General features: G+C 57.7%; 2 protein-coding genes across 6 annotated transcripts in view; one reads left to right on the top strand and one right to left on the bottom strand.

The window, feature by feature from the left end:
- Positions 1-4,523, bottom strand: part of SURF4 (surfeit 4) — an 11,690-nt gene extending 7,167 nt beyond the window's left edge. For 4 of the 5 annotated variants that reach the window (XM_081590571.1, XM_081590570.1, XM_081590569.1 and 1 more), the window contains exon 1: positions 4,342-4,523. Coding sequence is in view for 3 of the 5 variants with exons in the window: in XM_081590569.1 (XP_081446695.1) it covers positions 4,342-4,389 (48 nt within the window). In the remaining 2 variants the exon portion in view is untranslated. Of the gene's footprint in view, positions 1-4,311 lie in introns of all 5 variants that reach the window. The other variant, XM_081590567.1, reaches the window with a different exon arrangement.
- The window catches only part of STKLD1 (serine/threonine kinase like domain containing 1), a 21,788-nt gene continuing 5,371 nt past the window's right edge, over positions 4,388-20,804 (top strand). Inside the window, exons 1-12 of the mRNA XM_081588261.1 lie at positions 4,388-4,485; positions 4,593-4,932; positions 8,981-9,067; positions 11,531-11,575; positions 12,818-12,892; positions 13,538-13,639; positions 16,076-16,146; positions 16,833-16,948; positions 18,481-18,599; positions 19,058-19,221; positions 19,683-19,813; positions 20,444-20,527. Coding sequence (XP_081444387.1) covers positions 4,388-4,485; positions 4,593-4,932; positions 8,981-9,067; positions 11,531-11,575; positions 12,818-12,892; positions 13,538-13,639; positions 16,076-16,146; positions 16,833-16,948; positions 18,481-18,599; positions 19,058-19,221; positions 19,683-19,813; positions 20,444-20,527 — 1,432 coding nt within the window. The remainder of the gene's footprint in view (positions 4,486-4,592; positions 4,933-8,980; positions 9,068-11,530; positions 11,576-12,817; positions 12,893-13,537; positions 13,640-16,075; positions 16,147-16,832; positions 16,949-18,480; positions 18,600-19,057; positions 19,222-19,682; positions 19,814-20,443; positions 20,528-20,804) is intronic.

Here is a 20,804-nt window from a genome sequence, read left to right as displayed (position 1 = left end):
CTCATGCTAAGCTGGCCTCCTGCACACACCATGGGGCCCGAGGCCAGGGGCTAACCGCGGCCCAGGCACCCACAGTGGTCACCCACGCCGTGCGCCCGGGCAGAGGATCACGATGGGAAGGCCGGAGGGAGACACTGAGCGGGCAGGGCCGGCAGGACAAGGGACAGGGCCTGTCACCCTCTGGGGAGCAGGCCTTTCACAGGAAGCTCACGGTCAAGCGTGGTACATGGGTCCTAAGCAGGATCCCACCTGAGAGCTCACCTCACCTACAGAGCTGCGGTTTCCGTACCAGGGGCTGTGGTTTCTGAGCGGCAGGGATTTAAGCAGCAGTTGTACCCAACCTGAGACGTAGCTCTGGGACACGGCCATCACGTCACACAGCCACCTGCAGCGCCCACAGAACACGGAGAAACCTACTCTCTCTGAATGCTCAGGACAAAAGGGACGTGAGGAGAGCAGGCTGCAATCCTTGGTTCATGAGGACTTGCAGGCAGAGGCGAGAGGCAGGTCAGGCTTCCGTGCACCCTGAGAGCTGGGGCTGCCCTTCTCCAGGGCTGGTCCGAGCCTGCACACCCCAGAAGATTAGTCTGCGGCCAGTGACCTCCGGCCCATCAGGCTGAGTCAGGGCTGGTACCTGAGCTTGGTGACTCACAGGGGCACACCCACCAGGACCCCCAGACCCCCAGCGAGTCTCCCCGAGTGCTCTGTAAGGCCACGCAGCACCTGGAGGTCCAGGAAGAGGTGTCGGTCAGCCCTGGGCTGGAGAGATGGCCTGGCTTCCCTACTGAAGACCCACATGGGACAAAGCCCAACCGAGAGAGCAGTGCCAGGCTGCTCCTGACCTTCTGGGAGAAGCGTCGCCGCCCCCACGCCTCCACCCCCCTCCCCAAGAGGCAGGGAGGCAGGGTGCCTTCTCAGAACCTCCTGTCTGAGGTCGGAGCAGGGGAGAATGAGTCAGCCGGCTCCTCTCTGCCCTCTCTCCGCTCCTTTTTGCTGTAAGGCTGGAAGCCCTTGTGGGGGAGGGATGACAAAGGAACAGGCGGAGAACACGGAGAAGCCACCCAGCGCTGTCCCAAACCCTACCCACACCGGTGGCTCCACATGGAGTTAAGGCACAGCCCCGAGACCTGGGGGCTTACGTAGACCTGGCTCAGTGTCCACCAGGGCCATCCCCGCTCCTCAGCACTTGACCAGAGGCCAAAGGGAGCTCCTGGAGGTGAGAGCTCCCAGGACTGGCTCTGTCCTGCCAGAGGACAGGTGGAAATACCAAGGTCCACACAGAAAGCAAGGCCTCATGCAGCTTATCTGTCACCTTGGTGACACAACCCATTAAGTGCTAATACTCCTATTTACTGGGGCAAATGTGCTTGGGAGTCATAGTCTGCAGCCTGGCTGTGAGTCCCAGCTGCAGGGGACGGGCGTCATTTTGAATTGCTGAGTTCATTAGTCTCTGGCCCCTTCAGACCCAGGCTCAGATGGCTTCCGAATGCCAGCTTCCGCAGACAGCTCTCTCAGCACTTTCTCCAGCAGGAGGATGCTGTCCCTGCCACCCAGGGCAAGGAGCCTGATGCCAAAGAGGGAGCTGAGCCTGCTGGCCACAAGGAGCCAGACCACTCACCCGCACTCGTGCCTCTGCAGGCCTGAAGGAAGGTCGCAGCTCACCGACTCAATGTGGCGGCCCACCACGTGCCGCACAAGACCACACAGACCTCCCTCTGCGCCTGAAGATGGAGCACGTGGCCCAAGCTCCCAGGACCCTGGGGCAACGCAAGGAGTGTGCACGGACGACCTGGCCCCAAGCCGGAGCATCAAAGACTCTGGATTACCGTCGTAGCTCTCAGGGAACACAGGGCCCTTCTGAGACCCAGCTCACTTTTGGCCGACTTTCTGTCCCTTCATTTTTGCTTTTGTTTTCTGAAGATGAGGTTAGAAAAGACACACGTGTCATGTCATGTTTATATATACCGGTCACATCAGTGACTTTCATGGCATTTCCCCAATCCCTTCAAGTGAGATCATTTTCATCTTAAAAGCCCGGACCTTCTGCACCTTTACTGTTGGCAGCTGTTTTAACACTATGTGGATCAATGTGAAAAAACAAAAGCGCCAGCCCAGCCTGGCCAGATTCTGTCCACAGGAAGCCATCGCTTTTGCTCTGCGCCCCGTCACCCGTCCACACCTTCCTCTCCCACCAGGCCGGGTGGCAGAAGCAGCTCCTAACTTCTGTGGTGACAGCACAGCCCGGCCCTGCCCTCCCGAGTCGCCCACGGAAGGGGAGGTGTCTACAGACAGCTGTCACCACCAAGGTGGGCTCCGGCCCTCAAAAACTGACCACAGGAGCCTGCCCTGACCAGCAGAGGCGGCCTTGTGTTTCCAGATTTTAGGCCGCGTGCTCTCTTACAGAGAAACACCAGGCCTGAGAAGCATGTTGCGTACGATATGGGGCTTTGCCCAGGGCTGTGGCCCCAGGCCCCGGGAGCCTCAGCAGTGAAACCGGTACAGGTTGATCCTGTGTGCCCCTCGAGGGCCTTTCAGGTTCCAAGATTCTGCTTCTTTTATTTAAAGCAAACAAAATGCATGGAGAAAAAAAAAAAGAAAGGATTACATAAAGAGAGTCTGATTTTTTTTTTTTTTGGCAGGAGGCGGGTTTATCATTTGATAGTTGGCAGCAACTTGAGAGGAGACATTTTATCTAGATTCAGTTATGAAATTCAGTTGCAAAACCGGGGTTTTTCCGGGCTGCAGAGAGAGTGTACGAGGCTCTCACGGCTACCATGGCTGAACGGAGCCGTCTTCTTGGGTGGCGGCTACTTGGGGAAACAAAACTGGGTCACTAAAATCATGTCAGTGAGAACGGACAAGGCCAGCTGGCTTGGTTTTTGAGAGCTTTCTATACAAATTGTTTTTGCAAGGGATACAATTTTTAGATCATAAACACAAAATTATGACCTGAGAGAAAAACATTTCTTCACGTTGACTGTTTTAGCCCCACACTGTTTTATAACATAAGCAGCTCACAAGAAAGCGGGGCTGGGAGAACCCAGCGGGGAGGCCACACCAGAGAGATCTCATCCGTCAAGGGAGCAACAGGAAATCTTGTGCACCAGTAACTGATTAGAAAACAGCTCACTTCACTATTGTTTGAAAATCCATCTCTCACACACACACACCTTCCAGTGAGCCCAGCCTGGGGTACCATGAATTATAACCACCCCCATAAAAACAGAAACTTAAACCTCACTGCTTTTAACTCTGACGAAGCCACACACCCATTAAGTAAACCGATGACAGCCTGGCAGTCAGCCGGCCATGGCTCTCCCTACAGGTCTGCGGACATAACGGGACACTTTCAGAAGTAAAGGCACATGGCTAAAGAATCACCGCCATGGTCTCGGGGCCAAGCCTGGTCGAAGGAGATGGTGGGAGAGCTCTGTCCTCTCCCCTCTGCAGGACCTGGTTCTGTCCGTCTAGTTTCAGTGACTCAGTGGCCTGTTTCAAGGGCTCGCTTCCCTGTTGCTAGGAATGCCACCTGGACACTCCTGGACCCGGCGAACAGGAAGGTAGGCGTCCCCCTCCCCCCAGCCGTGTGTACAGACAGATACCCATTCATTTCAACGGGGGGCAGAGTCCAGACAGGGAAGGAAGATGGAAGGGAAGGGTCAAAGGGACCCCATGAACCCAACACGTCTGGGACAGAGCAAAGAAACAGTGCCGTGGCTTTCTGCAGCGGGGGTGCATACCAGGGCGCCCCCCCCTTTCCACCGGGAGGACCCCCCCCCAAGGCCTCCATTCTGACCAAGCCCCCTGTTCAGGATCCGCCCCCTAAGAGTGCCCAGTGGAAGGACAAGCGTGCAGGGACCACCCAGCGGTGCAGAAAGGAGACAACGTTCCCCAAGCACCCCCCCAACCCACCCCGGGGCCTCAGGCCCCTTCTCGGGAAGAAGGGGGGGACAGCCGCTGGCGTCCCTCGGCGTCTAGGACGAGCCGGGCAGGATCAGGGAGGGAAGACAGGCCCACAGAGCTGGGCGCCCGAAGCCCGGGCCCGGGGAACACACCCAGGGCGCGCAGGCGGCGCAAGGGCGAGCTGGGCCCCCGAGGCCGAGTTTGGGGGTGCCCCCGGCCCGGGCGGGCGGCGAGCCGGGAGGCAGGGCCCCGGCTGGGGGAGGGGGAGCGAGCCCGCGGGGGCCTCGGGAGGGGCCCGGCCCAGGCCTCGGGGCGGCGCGGGAGCCGGAGGCCGGCTCCGGGGGGCGCGGGCGGCGCCCCGGGGGCACCCAGGCCGGGGGCCCGACAGGAGGGCCGGGGTGGGGGGGCGCCCCGGGCGGACGGGCCCGCAGGCCGCACCTGGTCGGCGAAGTCCTCGGCCGTGCCCATCAGGTCGTTCTGGCCCATGGCGGCGGCGGGAGGCTCGGCTCGTTCGCTCGCTCGCTCCCTCGGCGCTCGGCCCGTCGGCGCCCGCGCCCGCGCCCGCTGCGGCCTCCACAGGAAGTGCCCGGCGGCCGGCCTCGCTCCGCGTCCGCGGCTCTAGCGGCTGCCACGTAGGCCAAGCCTTAAAGGGGCCGCGCCGCGGGGCCCGCCCCGGCCGCGCCTTAAAGGGGCCGCGGGCGTCCCGCCGCGCTCAGGCCCCGCCCTCCCCGACGCACGCGGGCCCCGCCCTCCCCGACGCACGCGGGCCCCGCCCCTGAGGGCCGGCCTGCTGCGAGGACGCCGCGGTGGGCGCGGTTCAGGCAGGGAGGGCCCGGGGTCCGGCAGGCGAGCTCCCAGGGGCTGACGGGTGCCCCCCGGGTGGGGGATGGGCGCACACCGGCCGCGGACCAGACTGCGCATGCTCAGTCCGGGGTCCGACTGCGGCTCGGGCCAGAGGCGCACCCCAGCGCCCCGCGGAGGGACAGCGAGGCCGAGTCTTCCTCTCATGACCCTATGGAAAAGTACCAGGTGCCAAGCGGTCCCCTGCGAGGAGGCGGGGACGACGAGGAGCCGATGGTCAGGGCCGAGCCCAGAACCCGGTCCTGCTGCCACTACCCCCAGCTCCTACCGGTTTAACGGTCACAGTCCCTGTGGCCCCCAGGGCTTCCCTGGGGGCCTAGCTGGTCAAGAATCTGCCTGGCAATGCAGAAATTAGATGGACCCGGGTTCGATCCCTGGGTGGGGAAGATCCCCTGGAGGAGGACATGGCGACCCACTGCAGTATTCTGGCCTGGAGAATTGCCATGGACAGAGGAGCCTGGCGGGCTGTAGTCCATGGGGTCGCAAAGAGTTGGACACGACTGAGCGACTAAGCACAGCACACCTGAAAAGGTGGCCTGCATCCACGTCCAGCCCCAGGGAGGCAAGGCGCCCGTGTTGGGCCAGCATTTGCCACTAGCTCATAGGTGACTTCCTGGGTGTCCTTTGCCTCTCTGCATTGGGTTTCCCCCTCTCTAAAATGATGGATGAAATTAAGGCCTCTCCAGTCTGAATATAGGATGCTGGAAAACAACTTCATCCTTTTTCCCCACAGGTCCTTGCGCTTTAGCTCCTGCAAACCCTAGAACATTCAGAATTCAACATCTGCAGCCCTCAGGGTCCTAAGACACCCCGTCAGTAGTCCCTAGGTGGGGGAAACTGGGCCTTTTCCAGGGCTTGTGAAAATGTTTAGGGCCTGAAAAATTCACAAACGGAAAGTTGGAAAATAAAGAGAAATGAATGTTTCAGTTCAGTTCAGTCGCTCAGTCATGTCCAACTCTTTGTGACCCCATGGACTGCAGCACGCCAGGCCTCCCTCTCCATCAACAACTCCCGGAGTTTACTGAAACTCCTGTCCATCGAGTCGGTGATGCCATCCAACCAACTCATCCTCTGTCGTCCCCTTCTCCTCTTGCCTTCAGTCTTTCCCAGCATCAGGTCAGTTCTTCACATCAGGTGGCCAAAGGATAGGAGCTTCAGCATCAGTCCTTCCAATGAATATTCGGGACTGATTTCCTTTAGGATGGACTGGTTGGATCGCCTTGCAGTCCAAGGGACTCTTAAGAGTCTTCTCCAACACCACAGTTCAAAAGCATCAGTTCTTCAGTGCTCAGCTTTCTTTATGGTCCAACTCTCACATCCATACATGACTACCAGAGAAACCATAGCTTCGACTAGATAGGGGCTTCCCTGGTAGCTCGGTTGGTAAAGAATCTGCCTGCAATGCAAGAGACCCCGGTTTGATTCCTGGGTCGGGAAGATCTGCTGGAGAAGAAATAGGCTACCCACTCCAGTATTCTTGGGCTTTCCTGGTGGCTCAGCTGGTAAAGAATCCGCCTGCAATTTGGGAGATCTGGATTTGATCCCTGAGTTGGGAAGATTCCCTGGAGAAGGGAAAGGCCCCCCACTCCACTGTTCTGGCCTGGAGAATTCCATGGACTGTATAGTCTATGGGGTCGCAAAGAGTCAGACATGACTGAGCAACTTTCACTTTCACTTTGACTAGATGGACCTTTGTCGGCAAAGTAATGCCTCTGCTTTTTAATATGCTGTCTAGGTTTGTCATAGTTTTTCTTCCAAGGAGCAAGCATCTTTTAATTTCATGGCTGCAGTCACCATCTGCAGTGATTTTGGAGCCCCCCAAAATAAAGTCTCTCACTGTTTCCATTGTTTCCCCATCTATTTGCCATGAACTGATGGGACGGATGCCATGATCTTAGTTTTCTGAATGCTGAATTTTAAACCAGTTTTTTTCAGTCTCCTCTTTCACTTTCATCAAGAGGCTCTGTAGTTCTTCGATTTCTGCCATAAGGGTGGTGTCATCTGCGTATCTGAGGTTGTTGATATTTCTCCTGGCAAAGCTGATTCCAGCTTATGTTTCATCCAGCCCAGCATTTCACATGATGTACTCTGCATATAAGTTAAATAAGCAGGGTGACAATATACAGCTTTGTTGTACTCTTTTCTCAATTTGGAACCAGTTCATTGTTCCAGTCCGGTTCTAACCATTGCTTCTTGACCTGCACACAGATTTCTCAGGAGGCAGGTAAGGTGGTCTGGTATTCCCATCTCCTGAGTAATTTTTCACAGTTTGTTGTGATCCACACAGTTAAAGGCTTTAGTGTAGTCAATGAAGCAGAAGTATATGTTTTTCTGGAATTCTCTGGCTCTTTCGATGATCCAGTGAATGTTGGCAATTTGATCTGTGGTTCCTCTGCCTTTTCTAAATCCAGCTTGAACATCTGAAAGTTCTCGGTTCACATACTGTCGAAACCTAGCTTGGAGAATTTTGAACATCACTTTGCTAGCGGGTGAGATAAGTGCAATTGTGTGGTAGTCTGAACATTCTTTGGCATTACCTTTCTTTGGGATTGGAATGAGAACTGATCTTTTCCAGTCCTGTGGCCACTGCTGAGTTTTCCAAATTTGCTGGCATATTGAGTGCAGCACTTTCACAGCATCATCTTTTAGGACTTGAAATAGCTCAGCTGGAATTCCATCACCTCCACTAGCTTTGTTCGTAGTGTTGCTTCCTAAGGCCCACTTGACTTCGCATTCCAGGATATCTGGCTCTAGGTGAGTGATCACACCATCATGGTTTTCTGGGTCATTAAGATCTTTTTTGTGTAGTTCTGTGTATTCTCATCACTGTAATATCTTCGGCTTCTGTTAGGTCCATACTGTTTCTGTCCTATATTGTGCCCACCTTTGCATGAAATGTTCCCTCAGTATCTCTCATTTTCTTGAAGAGATCTCCAGTCTTTCCCATTCTGTTGTTTTCCTCTATTTCCTTGCATTGGTCAGTTGGGAAGGCTTTCTTCCCTCTCCTTGCTAGTCTTTGGAACTCTGCATTCTGGTGGCTGTATCTTTCCATTTTCTCCTTTCCCTTTCACTTCTCTTCTTTTTGTAGCTATTTGTAAGGCCTCCTCAGACAGACATTTGAACATTTACCAAATGCATAAGATGTCAACTTTATTAAATGTTAGAGTCAGTCTTTGTAAAAAAGATTCGTTAATCTGACAATGATTCATTAGGTTAGGTTTTCCTTGCTTTGTCAGAATCCCCTTTGTGTGGGAGGGACAGGGAGGTGGTGTGGTGGGGAGTGAGCTGGTGGTAAAGCAGATGAGCTTCTGGGTGACCAGAGAATTTTAAAAACAAGGTTACTTTTTAAGAGGAAAAAAAAAAGCCTTGATCTGAGGCACCGGTGCATTTGACTGTTTCATTTGACCCTGAAAGTGCCTGAGTGTGAGCCTTCTTACACAGGCATGAGCTGCTCAGGTCTCCACCCCTGTCACCCCCTTGAGCAGGCTTCAGGCCACAGGTGCTGGGTTACAGAACCCTAAACCTTCTCTGGGCTCTGAGGGTCCCTAGACTGAGGGCCCCGCCGCCTGGACGCCCTCCTTGGCATCCTGCAGCACCCTTTCCTCCTTCCTCTGATGAATCACCCAGCCTCATGCGTCCATGCACCATCTCTGGAGTCAGACCCCCGACTTCCAGTCCAAGCCAGGCCCTCTGAAGTCTTGGTGCCTTGGGCAAGGACCCAGCTCCCAGTGTCTCAGTTTCCTCCAATGTAAACGAGGAGACAGCAACAGTGCCAACTGTGTGGGTGGCTGTAAAGCGCTTGGCACGTGCCAGGCTCACACGGGGCCGTGGCTTATGATTGCACCAATTATGGACCAGTTACTTTTGTGTTTGGTGGCCCAGTTTGGAGGGGCCGCTGGAAGCTGGGATCCTAAGGGACTGCAGCGAGTGAAGAGACCACCCGCCCCAAGGAGGTGCTGGCTCTTGGACGCCTGGCTGGTCCTAACCACAGGCTGGAGAAGGGGCTCGGGGCAGTGGACAGAGCTCCAGAATCGGCCCCTGAGAGATGGGTTCAGGTTTGCCTTTGCAGGCCTCCTCAGCCTTCTGGGTTATTTCCTTCTTTGCCAGCCCATGAAGAAAGTTAGGAGGACTGGAAAAGACCCTGGAGATGGGCACACTTTGGGAAGTGCAAAAATGTTGTGCGTTTTCCTGGAAGCTTCTTCTCTTTTGCTGGTAGATTTTGGACTGGCTGAATCCTGGGGCCTTGGGGGTGAACCTGGTGGTGGAGGAGATAAAAACCAAAGTAAAACGCGTGATAAAGCAGGTGAGAGGCCGTGCCTGAGGCACTCCTGTGGGGCTAGTGCACCAAACGTACACGGATCTCCCCCGCCTTAGAGGAGGGCTTCCTCATGTGACAGCCGGGTTCCTGTCTGCCAGCAGTCCTGGAGGCAGATCCAGGGGTGGCGAGGGGCTGCAGGAGGAGATATGGGGGTGGTATGAGGCTCCTTGGGGTTCCCTGGAGACTCATCTCTTCCACCTTGATGGGGAAGGAATGCTCATGTTTATTCCAGCAGCGACCACAAACATACTCCCCATTTACGTGGACATGGTGCCAGGCGTCATTGTCATCTTATTTAACCGCCCACCAACTCAGCAAAGTGGGACCGGTGACCCCTCGTTATAGCCAAGGATAAGGAGGCTGGATGGCATCACCGACTCAATGGACATGAGCTTCAGTAAACTCCGGGAGTTGGTGATGGACAGGGAGGCCTGGCGTGCTGCAGTCCGTGGGGTCGCAAAGAGTCTGACACGACTGAGCGACTGAACTGAACTGAACTAAAGGAGGCTGGCCAGGGGTGGGGGCAGGGTCTTGCCCAAGGTCAGACAAGTTTAAGGGCAGGACACCAACCCTGGGCCCTTCCCCTCCCTCCTCACCAGGGCTGGTACAGCAGGGTGGAGTGGGCACCTTGGCATGTCCAAGACCAGGTGGTCCAGAAGAGTGGAGGGTCTAGGCCAGAGCTTTGCTGCTGGCTGCTGCCGGCGCCTTCTGCTCTGCCAGGCCTCCTGTCTCTGCAGCAGTTCCCCTGAGGCAGCCAGGCTGGGAGTCCATACCAGCCTCCTGCTCCTTTGTGGGCTGGCCTCGAGGACTGACCCCCCACCTATCCACTCAGGACAACATGCGCTAAAATTTTCTTGATTTTTCACTCTGTATAAGCAACTCTTGATAGGTCTTCCCTGGGGACTCAGTGGTAAAGAATCAGCCTTTACAGGAGACTCAAGTTCGACCCCTGGGTTGGGAAGGTCCCCTGGAGAAGGAAATGGCAACCCTCTGCAGTATTCTTTCCTGGGAAATCCCATGGACAGAGGAGTCTGGCAGGCTCCATGGGGTCTATAGGGTCACAAAGAGTCAGACACAACTTAGCAACTAAGCAACAACAAGCAACTCCGATAAACAAACTTAGCGTTAATTTTTTTGAGGATCCATGATTTCCTTGGGATAAATTCCTAGAGGTGGGATTTCCAGGTCAAAAAGAGGTGATGATTTTAAAGCTCTCAGTATGTTTTTGGCCAAAATGACTTAAGCACGAGCCCCTGAAGAGAAGAAAGGAACTCACAGTGCACCTGTTTCAGGGGTCTTTACGTGGGTCTGGGAATCACCCACTAACTGCATTTTCATCTGTGATCAGCTGATTACGAGTTCGTCATTGGTAAATCTGAGGAGCAGAAGTTCTGGGTGAGGGTCTGGTAGGATGCGGTGACGGTGTGCAGCTGCAGTCTTTGCCGCCAAGCGCGGTGCAGACTCAGAGTCGGTGCTGCTCCGCCCCCCACCCTCTCTCCCTCTGCACACGCCCCCCAGGACGCATGTGCAGTGCGGGGCAGCCCTTCCCACCTGAGTGAGGAATGAGCGATAAGCCTGACACTTTGCCAAGCTCTTTGGCTCTGGGGGCAACACATTGTTTTCTTCCCGGCTTTCGAGATGGTCTGAAAATGGTTAATGATTCTTTGGAGTTTATGTTATGCTGTCCTAAACTTATCCTTGCAATAGGAGCAAAGATGATCTCACTGCTTAAAGTATTTCTGGATCCATCCTTAGAACCTCTCCAGGCCCATCTGGTGCTGTGTGGTGGGTCACGAATGATAGGAGCTTGACACCCCTGGTGAATAATGATGATGGTGGTGGTGATTATGGTGGTGGTGATGGTGATGGTGGTGGTGACTGGGATTTTGATGGTGATGATGGCGGTGATGATGGTGATGGTGGTGGTGGTGATGGTGGTAGTGACTGGGATTTTGATGGTGGTGGTGATGGTGGTGATTATGGTGGTGGTGATGGTGGTAGTGACTGGGATTTTGATGGTGATGATGGTGATGATGGTGGTGATTATGGTGACGGTGGTGGTGGTGATGGTAGTGACTGGGATTTTGATGGTGGTGGTGATGGTGGTGATTATGGTGGTGGTGATGGTGATGGTGGTGACTGGGATTTTGATGGTGATGATTATGGTGATTATGGTGGTGGTGGTGATGGTGGTAGTGACTGGGATTTTGATGGTGATGGTGGTGGTGGCGATGATGGTAGTGACTGGGATTTTGATGGTGGTGGTGGTGGTGATGATGGTGATGATGGTGGTGGTGGTGATGGTGGTAGTGACTGGGATTTTGATGGTGATGGTGGTGGTGGCAATGATGGTGGTGATCATGGCGGCAGTGGTGATGGCGGCGGCGGTGATCTTGACGGGGGTGTTCACTGCGCACTGACTGACCGAGCTCTCTTGTGCTCCTCTAGGTGGAGTGCATTGATGAGCATCAGGCCAACGAGGCCCTGGAGGAGGTAACACTCTGGGGGTCACCTCTCCAGAGGACGTGATGCAGGACACAGAGACTGTTCTGTACCCACCTGTGGAATGAAGGGGGGAAGCTGCTGGGGGCTTGGAGAGTCAGGACCAGCTCTTGGCTGGTGCTGTGGAGCCAGATGCCCCCAGGTCATGAAAGGAGTCTGTGCCCCAAACATTTATTTCTAAATCCAGGTGTCGACAACATAGAATATATGTTCTCAGAGAAGCTTACCTTTAAATCTTGGCTAGGTCCCTAGGCTGTTCTACCAATAACCATCTTTTAACAGATCTTTTTCTTTAATTATGAAAGTATCAGTTACAACAGAAAATGTGGAAAATAGAGACTTGTTTAACAAAGAAAACATAAACTCTTTTACATTCCTTAGATCTGCCAGTCGGCACTGCCGGTAACACCCCGATTTACAGTAAGAGCAGGAACAGCTGCGTATACTTCAGTTTGCCGGGCAAAGGCTCTGAGCTGTTCTCTGCTCTTCTTGCATTTCACATGAAGCTAAATGTCTCCCCTCCCATCTAACGGCCATCCATTTCTCTTCTTTCTGGAATCATGAGCTTTTGAGCTTTACCAGCAGCTATTCCGTCCACAGCGTGTTTGAGGCACGGTGATGGACCCAGGCCACATTCATGGAAGAAAGAAGTGGGGGGCCATCCCGTACCCCCGCAAGCATCATAGCCCCCCCAACTCCCTCCCACATCCCACTAGGCCACCGCCTTTCACACCCAACCCACCATCGTGAGCAGCTGTCCATCTGGCTCCAAGCTGCTAAGGGAGCCACTTCTGCCGCCTGTGTTTGTTCTCAAAGCACTTGGAGCTGAGGGCAGGGGCCTGGGAGACCTCTAGTGTGCACAGCCAGGAGGCCAGGGGGCCGGGGTACAGCAGCACCCTCCTCCCTTCAGCCACACCCCCTTCTCCAGACATCCCGGACTCTGCCTGCATCGGCTCACCTGGTCCTCCTGACACCCCATAAGGCAGATACCATGGGTACTGCTCTTTCCAGATGGGGCTGGGCGGCTCGGAGAGGTTGAGGAGCCTGTCCTCAGTCATACAGCATAGCCAGCCCATCCTGGAGACAGGACTTACCCTGGGCCATCTGACTCCAAACCTCCGGGCTGCCCACCCTCCCGGGACCCCCGCCCCTGCCCTGCTCTGAGCGGGACAGAGGAGCATGGCTGAGATGCGGTCTTCCCCACACCTCCACCTCCTCTGCCCTTGTCCACAGCTGATGCCGCTGCTGAAGCTTCAGCATGCCCACGTCTCCATCTACCAGGAGCTCTTCATCATGTGGAACAGTGAGGTGGGTCAAAGCTGACCCCGTGGACTCCACGGGCACAGAGGGCCCCCACCCAGCCGATTGTAACCCTGTGAACGCCAATGGCAGGACCTCTGTGAGGCTCCCCCAGCTCTGCACCCTTCGGGCCATGTGGGGCTTCTGGGCAGCATCTCACCTGGGACCCTACAGCCTCTGCATAGGGCTCATTATCCCACTTTCCAGGAGATGCTGGGAGAAACCAGCTGGCAACAACCCAGTGTCTCTCAAGTCTGGGCGTGGCAGCCCCTAAGCCCCGTGCTGGGTCCCGGCGGCCGTCTGACCCCTTGTCTTTACAGGGACCCCGAGGCCTGCCTGCTGGTTACTCCAGACGGGGTTGATCTGGGGGCTGCTGGGTCCCGTCAGTCAAGGCCCCTCAGAGGGAGGAATGGGTCTCAGCTGAGCCCTAAGAGATGAAGGTGGTAGGGCCCCAGGCGCCGTGGCCTGCCTGTGCCGTGGTGGATTCATGCACCTTTAGGAAAAGCCCAAGGGGCTCAGTGTAGACGGGGGTGGGGCAGGAGCGGGGAGCCACTCAGGATGGGCCGTGTCCACTCGCGGGGGGCGGGGGCCCTAACTCAGCACCTGGCTAAGGGGTCCAGGCGGGACCTGGCTTAGGGGCTGTGTCCCCTGCAGATCTCCTCTCTGTTTCTCTGCCTGGTGATGGAGTACCACAAGGGAAGCTTCCAGAATGTCATTGAGAAGAACAGGGCGGCAAAGACAGCCATGGACTCCGAGGTAAGACAGACGCTCAGGGATGCCAGGCCTGGGGCCCACCTGGACCTTGTGAGGTCCCCCAGCGGGGGGCAGAGGGGCACCGGCGGGGGGGGCGGGGGGCAGGCACCACTGGCCCTGGGCTCATTTCTTCTGACGCTTATGAATGAAGGTATTTGCCTACCGTAATGTGCACAGATCTTAAGTGTAGAGCGGGCTGCGTTTTGCATGGGCGGACACTGTCCCCACCTCCCATGAGGTCAGAGTGCTCCTCGCCCTCCAGATGCCCCCAGCCGGTGCCCAGGGCTCGACTGCCGCCTCCGGAGACCCCCTGCCTGTCCCTCAGGTTCTCACAGACGGGCCTGTACGGCATGTCATTCCCTTGTGTCTGGTTCTCCTGTTTCTCCTGTTGCTTTGAGGTTTGCTCACCTGTGAGTGTGTCGGGTGACTCACACCTGACTCACATCAGGTGATGCTTTTGAACTGTGGTGTTGGAGAAGACTCGTGAGAGTCCAAATATTCATTGGAAGCACTGATGCTGAAGCTGAAGCTCCAATACTTTGGCCACCTGATGCAAAGAACCGACTCCTTGGAAAAGACCCCAATGCTGGGAAAGATTGAAGGAGGGAGGAGAAGGGGACGACAGAGGATGAGATGGTTGGATGGCATCACCGACTGGATGGACATGAGTTTGAGTAAACTCCGGGAGTTGGTGATGGACAGGGAGGCCTGGCATGCTGCAGTCCAAGGGGTCGCAAAGAGTCAGACACGACTGAGCGGCTGAACTGAATTGAGTGTGTCAGGAGAGCATGCCTGCCCATGGCCAGGTGCCGCTCCATCGGATGGCCGCACCTCCGTCATGCAGCTGGTCCAGGGCTGTGAGCATCTGGATCGCTTCCAGTTTGGGGCTGTTGTGAGCAAGGGCTGCCATGAATGCTGCGGGGCGTGTGTCTGATGGACCCAAACTTTCGTTTCCTGGGGGAGTCCCTCGGCATGGAGTTGCGGGTCGCAGAGTGGCTGCGTGTGCTGCTGTGGCCAGCATCCCGGGTCTCTGGGATGGTTCATCGACGTGGTGTTGGCCCTCAAGCTGTGGCCCTTGGGCGGCGCATCCCGGCCCACACTGCGCCACGTCAGTCTCCTTCTTCTTAGCGTTTCTTCACGTGGCTGCGCCGGGTCTGAGCGGCAGCACGTGGGAGCTTGTCCTCATTGCGGTGTGCAGCATCTTTACTGTGGCATGTGAACTCTCACTTGCGGCGTATGGGAGCTCATTCCCGACCAGGGATCAAACCCACGCCCCCAGCATTGGGCGCACGGAGTCCTAACCACGGGACCGCCCGCAAAGTCCCAGACTTCTTAGTTTTAATTAAAAACCACATTTCAGCTTCAGGTATTTTGAGCATGGTCATGGTGAGCACTTTTTTGCCATTTGGGTATCTTCTTTGGTGTCTGTTGACGCCCTCGCCCATTTACACACGGGGTCATCCATGTTGTTGATTTGTACGCACTGTGTCTATATTCTGGACACAGTGTCCTGGCCTGCGGTTGCCAGTTCACTGTCTCAGTTGTCGGGAGCTGCGGTTCACCAGTGTTTCCTCTGGTTGGTGCCTTCTGAGCCTTCGGGGAACCTGCTCTTGGCCCAGGATTATGACAATGTTTTACTCTGTGGTCCTCAGACTGGATCTATCTCGCTTGCACATTTAGGCCTGTGACCCATACCGTGTGACTTTTGCTCTGAACACACCTCTGTTCTGCGGGCCTCTGGGAACCGTCTCCCGCAGGCAGTGGGTGGGTGGTGGTGGGGTGTTCCAAGGGGCACCGGGCTCCTCTCCCCGGGTGGGCCTCAAGGGTGGGCCTCAACACAAGCTCAGAGTGGGGTTCAAACTTTCTGTTTGTAGAACCCTGTCAAGCACAGGATGTTCTCAGAACCCCAGTAAGGCGATCAGAGGCACTCTACTCATGGGCCTGGGGTCAGTGGGAGGAGGAAGTCCGATGTCCTGCCCCCTCAGCCCCTCTCTGGCACCCTGGCTGGGGTCCATGATCCCAAGGAACACTGTGTGAAAACCACTGCCCTGAGAACTACATGGATCTTGTTGCTGACACAAATTGCTTCCAGAATGTTCTCAAGGCCCTATTCACTCTAATGACCTGGAGAGGGAAGCGCCAAGTGAGAGTTGAACACTCAGCACCACTGGTACCCTCAAGGGGTAGGGTGCAGGTAGGGCTGGAACCCAGGGCTTTGCGACTGAGGAGGTCTTGCCGTCCTGACGGCCCCCACGCAGCCTGCAGCAGAAGCTCCCGCACTGGCTCTGAGCTATCGGCCACTGGCTTCAGGCCCATCTCGACCCACAGGGCGGGAATGGTCCATGACCCCAAGGGCTGCACTGAGCGGCCCCCGAGCTGCCTGTGAAGGGCGGGCGCTTTCCGGCCCCCCCATCCCGGCGTCTCTGGCTTTCTCCCCAGTGGGTGCAGAACATGCTGGGCCAGGTGCTGGACGCGCTGGATTACCTGCACCACTTGGACATCGTCCACAGGTGAGCGGGTGGCCAGGCCCCTCCCGGGGGGACACCTCCCAGGCAGTGAACGCCGGGGACAGGCCCACGGGAGGGAGGGGCAGCCGGACGAGGGTGGGCCCTGCTCCTCCCGGAGCACCTCCCAGACTCAGAGGGCGTGCCACCCCCTCCCCGACCACCCCCCCACCCCCCACGCACACACGGGGCAGGAGGTTCTAAAGTGCAAGGAAAGAAGCAGGTCAACAGCACCCACGGCCTCCGGGCCCTCCCAGGCCGAGCTTTTGAGCCTGAGAGTCGCAGCAGCAGTGCAGCTGCATGCTCTAGAGTCACCATCGGAAGGATCCGCCTGGTGTTTGAAGGAGAGAAAACCGTGTGAACCAACATAGGAAGGGAGCCTCGCGATCCTGTTGAAGTCACTGATGGGAACCAGGCCCCGATCGAGCTCTTGGCTGAGATCTGGAAGGCTGTCGGTGGGGGGACTGTGGGCCAAGCGCCTATTTCCCTGCTTGTAGTTGCCTCGTTTTCCCCGTTTGAAGTGGCTGAGTGTCCTTACGCTTACAGGAAGTGCTATTTTAAAAGTGGACCCAACAGGGCATTTACTGAGCCGGGAGGAGAAGGGGTGGGGGCCCTGGGTGTGGTGGGGGCGGAGGGTTTGCAGACGTGGCCCCGCCGGGCAGTGGGTGGAAGGGCGCGCCTCTCGGTTGCAGGAACCTCAAGCCCTCCAACATCGCCCTTGTCAGCAACGACCACTGCAAACTGCAAGATCTGAGCTCCAACACGCTCATGACCGACAAAGCCAAGTGGAACATCCGGGCGGAGGAAGGTGGCTGGCGTCCTCCCGGCCAGGGGGCAGTGGTGGCTGGGAGCAGCGGGGAGGGGCCATTCCCTCAAGGGGGGTCCAAGGGCAGGGGCCACTCTAGGAGCTGGAACAGGGCAACAGCAAACCTCTCCTTGCTCAGAAGGTCCCCAGAGACCAACCCCCGCCCAATCCCGGGCTTCTGTGGACTCCACAGAGACCCCCTTGCCTGGGCTGTAACCGAGCAGGGTCCAGAAGACACTCAGAAATGTTCACCTGCGTGGAGGGGGAAGGGAGGTCTCAGGAGGAAGGCAGGGGAGGGAGGCGCGGGGATGGGGGGGGTGCTGGTGAACGCCGGGCAGTGGCTCGGGCTGGCTTTCTTTCTTTCTTTGTATGTGGCTGTGCGGGGTCTTCACTGCTGCACGGGCTTTCTCTGGTTCCAGACAGCGGCGGCTGCTCTCTAGATGCCGGCTTCTCACTGCGGGGGCTTCTCTCATTGCAGAGCATGGGCTCTAGGCACAGGGGCCTCAGTAGTTGTGGCCTGTGGGCTCTGGAGCGTGCAGGCTTCATGAGCTGCGACTCGCAGGCTCCAGAACTCGGGCTGTAGTTGTGGTTCCCAGGCTTAGTTGTTCCTGCAGCTTGTGGGGTCTTCCCCGAGCAGAAATCGAACCAGTACCCCCTGCACTGGCAGGCGAGTTCCCATCCACTGTGCCACCAGGGACGTCCCTGGGCTTGGATTTCTTTACTGAGCTTCAGAGTAACCCAGGAGATGGTAGCGGTGAGGAGTCAGAGACACATTTCCATCCTCTGAAAAGACCACAGGGCAAAGGGAGCTGGGCTTCAAGCCTAACAGCCATCAGGGTGGTGAGAGGAGAGGGCGGCTCTCCATGGGAGAACGGCAGAGTCCTGGGCTGGCAGGTACTGGTGGCACGCTGCCCTTGGTGGACAGGTGAACAGGTGGGTGGGTGGACGGACATGCAAACGGATGGACAGGTGGATGGACGGAGGGGTTGACAGATGAGTGTGTAGGTGGGTGGGTGAACGATCCAGATGGATGGATGGATGGGTGGGGCGGGTCTGCTGGCGGTGTGGATGGCAGGGGTCCTGGGAGCCACCCCTTTACTCTGCATCTTGGCAGTGGGGGTCCAGAGAGGGAGGGGTGCCTGAGGCGGGCCAGGCACTGAGGCTGGACGAGGGTCCTGCTCAGCTCGCTCCCTGTTTGGGCTTCAAGTTGAGAAACGGGAGCAGGGCACCTACAGCTTCGCCTCGAGGTCCGGACACTCAGAGCCGAGGCGCTGGAGGAGAGCGGGCCTCACCCTTCCTGGAAACGCCCTGTCTGACCATTCCTGCAGCCACTGTGGGACTTGGGGGCACACGGCCGGCCTGGTGGGCCCCAGCCTCGCAGGCAGCCTCACTAGCCAGGATCTTACTGACCTGGGGCCTCAGACAGCACGTCTCTCCCTCCCCCAGGGAGAGTGACCAAAGGCTTATTTTCAAGCTGCTTGCTTCCCCCGGGGAGCACAGGACTCACACATGCCCCGCCCTGCTCCTGCCAACAGACCCCTTTCAGAAGTCCTGGATGGCCCCCGAAGCCCTCAGCTTCTCCTTCAGCCAGAAATCCGACATCTGGTCCCTGGGCTGCATCATTTTGGACATGGCCAGCTGCTCCTTCCTGGACGTGAGGGCCTCCCGCCTGCCCCTGCCCCTCAGCCCCAGGGAGCCCACCTTGGCCCTGAGAGGGATGCACGCCCCCCATGGCATCCTCCTGCGTGGGTGTGCCCCATGTGAAGCCCCCCGCGCTCCGCCCTGCTGGGCCCTTGTGTGGGGGCGATGCTGGTAACATGCCAACCCGCCCCCTGCAGCAGCCCCTCGGGGACAAGGCCCACCGAGTGCTGGTGCTCTAACCGGCCCACCGCGGGGTCCTGGCCGCAGAGGCAGGTTGTCCCCTACTCCCTCCGGCCAGTGAGATGGCCACTGGCTTTTCTCCAAACCTGCATTTCTTCTCTGGACCAGAACTCCGGGGCACAGGTGGCTTCCGTGTGTTCCTGACAGCAGCGGCCACGTCAGCTCCCTCTGCCCGGGGTCAGGCCTCCTCCCTCCCACTGGGAGAGTACACAGGGTCTTCTCTCCTCCTAGACGCTGGAAGCCATGCACCTGCGGAAGTCCATCCGGAGCTCCCCCGACAGCCTGGGGGGTGTCCTGAGGACCATGGAGGAGAGGAAGGTCCCTGACGCGAGCACCTTCCAGTCCCTCTTGCCTCTGATGCTCCAGGCCGACCCCGCGGAGCGAGGCACCGTCAAGTGAGCTCGGGCTCCGGGGTCCCCTCTCAATCTCTCAGCAGCCACTTGGGGTTTCAATGCCACAAAGTGCTTCATCCACGGACAGTAGCTCCTCCTAGCCGGGCCATCCCAAACCGCGGCCACGTCTCTGAGCCCTGGACCGACGGGCCCCGGCCCCGGCCCAGGAGCATGTTTGAATTCTAAGGTATTTTAAAGTCAGAAGAACAAAATGATCCATCCTGCCTTCTGATCCATCCCTTTACTTCAACACAGCTGGGAATTTTTTTTTTTTTGGTCTACGTTATGGAGGGAAGGGTCCACACGGGTGAAAGTGCTGGGTCCCTCCTGGATGGGACGTGCTGGGGCACCCGCTCTTACAGGAGTGAAGAGGTGCTTGCAAAGTGGGCGCCCACAGAAGGTGGGGGCCCCGCGGCTACTGGCGAGTGGTGCACGGGCACAGGCGGCTCTCCGCTCCTCCCCAGGGATGTGATTCACTTCACCTTCGTGCGCAGCAACTTCCAGTCCTCCAGCATCGCCCTGGCACTGCAGCGGCAGGTGGTGCCCAAGTTCATCATCGACACGCTGCTCGACAGCAACGTGGCCAGCATCCTCGGTGATGATGGGGCCCCCGGGGCCGGCGAGGGGGCCCCTGGGCTGCTCCTCCTGTGGCCGGCGGGCTTGCCCCTCACCCATCCCCAGCGTGGCCCTGCTCAGTAGACCCCTCCACCTGCCGGGCCGGAGCCGCACCTCTGCTCTTGGGTGGATGGTGGGTCTGGAGGTCACCTTCAGTTCAGGCCTGGCTCCGCCCTCCGGCTTTCCGTCCCTGCTGTGGGAGGGCCATTCACTCCCTCCTCCCCTTCAGTGGCCCCCTGCCTGGGCGACGACAAGAGACCCTCCTACCCACCTACCCCCAGTGGACCACCTCTGCCTCCCTTTCTGGGGAAGGGGCATCTCCTGGGTCCTAGCTGCCCAGTCTCCCTGTCTCGTGGTCATGGGCTTTGGAGGCGGACAGCTGGGTCCAGTTGAAGCCCATCACCCGCTAACTGAGTGGCCTGCAGGGAGTCGCCCAAGTTGAACCCCCTGGGTGGGCACTGAGGCTGACCCTGGACCTAGGCCCAGTGGCTCCGCCCAGGAGGTGGGGATGATAAGGGAGTGGCCTCATGCCTGGTCACGTGTCTGTGTGGTGGGGGCTCACAGACGGGCCCTGAGCCGAGGCCTCCCCGCGCTGCCCTGTCCCCTGCAGAGGTCATGCAGAACTTCTCCAGCCGCCCCGAAGTCCAATACAGGGCCCTGAAGAGGCTCCTGAGGATGACCGAAGACCAGCTGGGTAGAGCCCCCCCATCCCAGCCCCACCCCGCCCCTGCGCTCGCTTCCTGGGGAGCCCTGCCCCCTCCAGCGCTCCTCACTGGACTCCGAGGCCTGTTGTTCAGTATCCGCGGCGTCACCACCTGCTGGGAGCAGGAGCCTGGGCTTCTCTTGCTGAGCAGAGAGGGTGGTGGGTGGCTTGGGGTCAGAACCACCTCCTGTGGCCTCGTTCCACCTGCTTTTCATAGACGCTACATAGACACCCCACCTCTCCACCGTCCCTCTGGCCAGGCGTTTGA

Source organism: Giraffa tippelskirchi, chromosome 4 (assembly GCF_054371585.1).
Source record: "Giraffa tippelskirchi isolate mGirTip1 chromosome 4, T2T-mGirTip1v1.2.pri, whole genome shotgun sequence".
NCBI lineage: Eukaryota > Metazoa > Chordata > Mammalia > Artiodactyla > Giraffidae > Giraffa > Giraffa tippelskirchi.
This window is presented reverse-complemented; position numbering and strand designations above follow the sequence as displayed.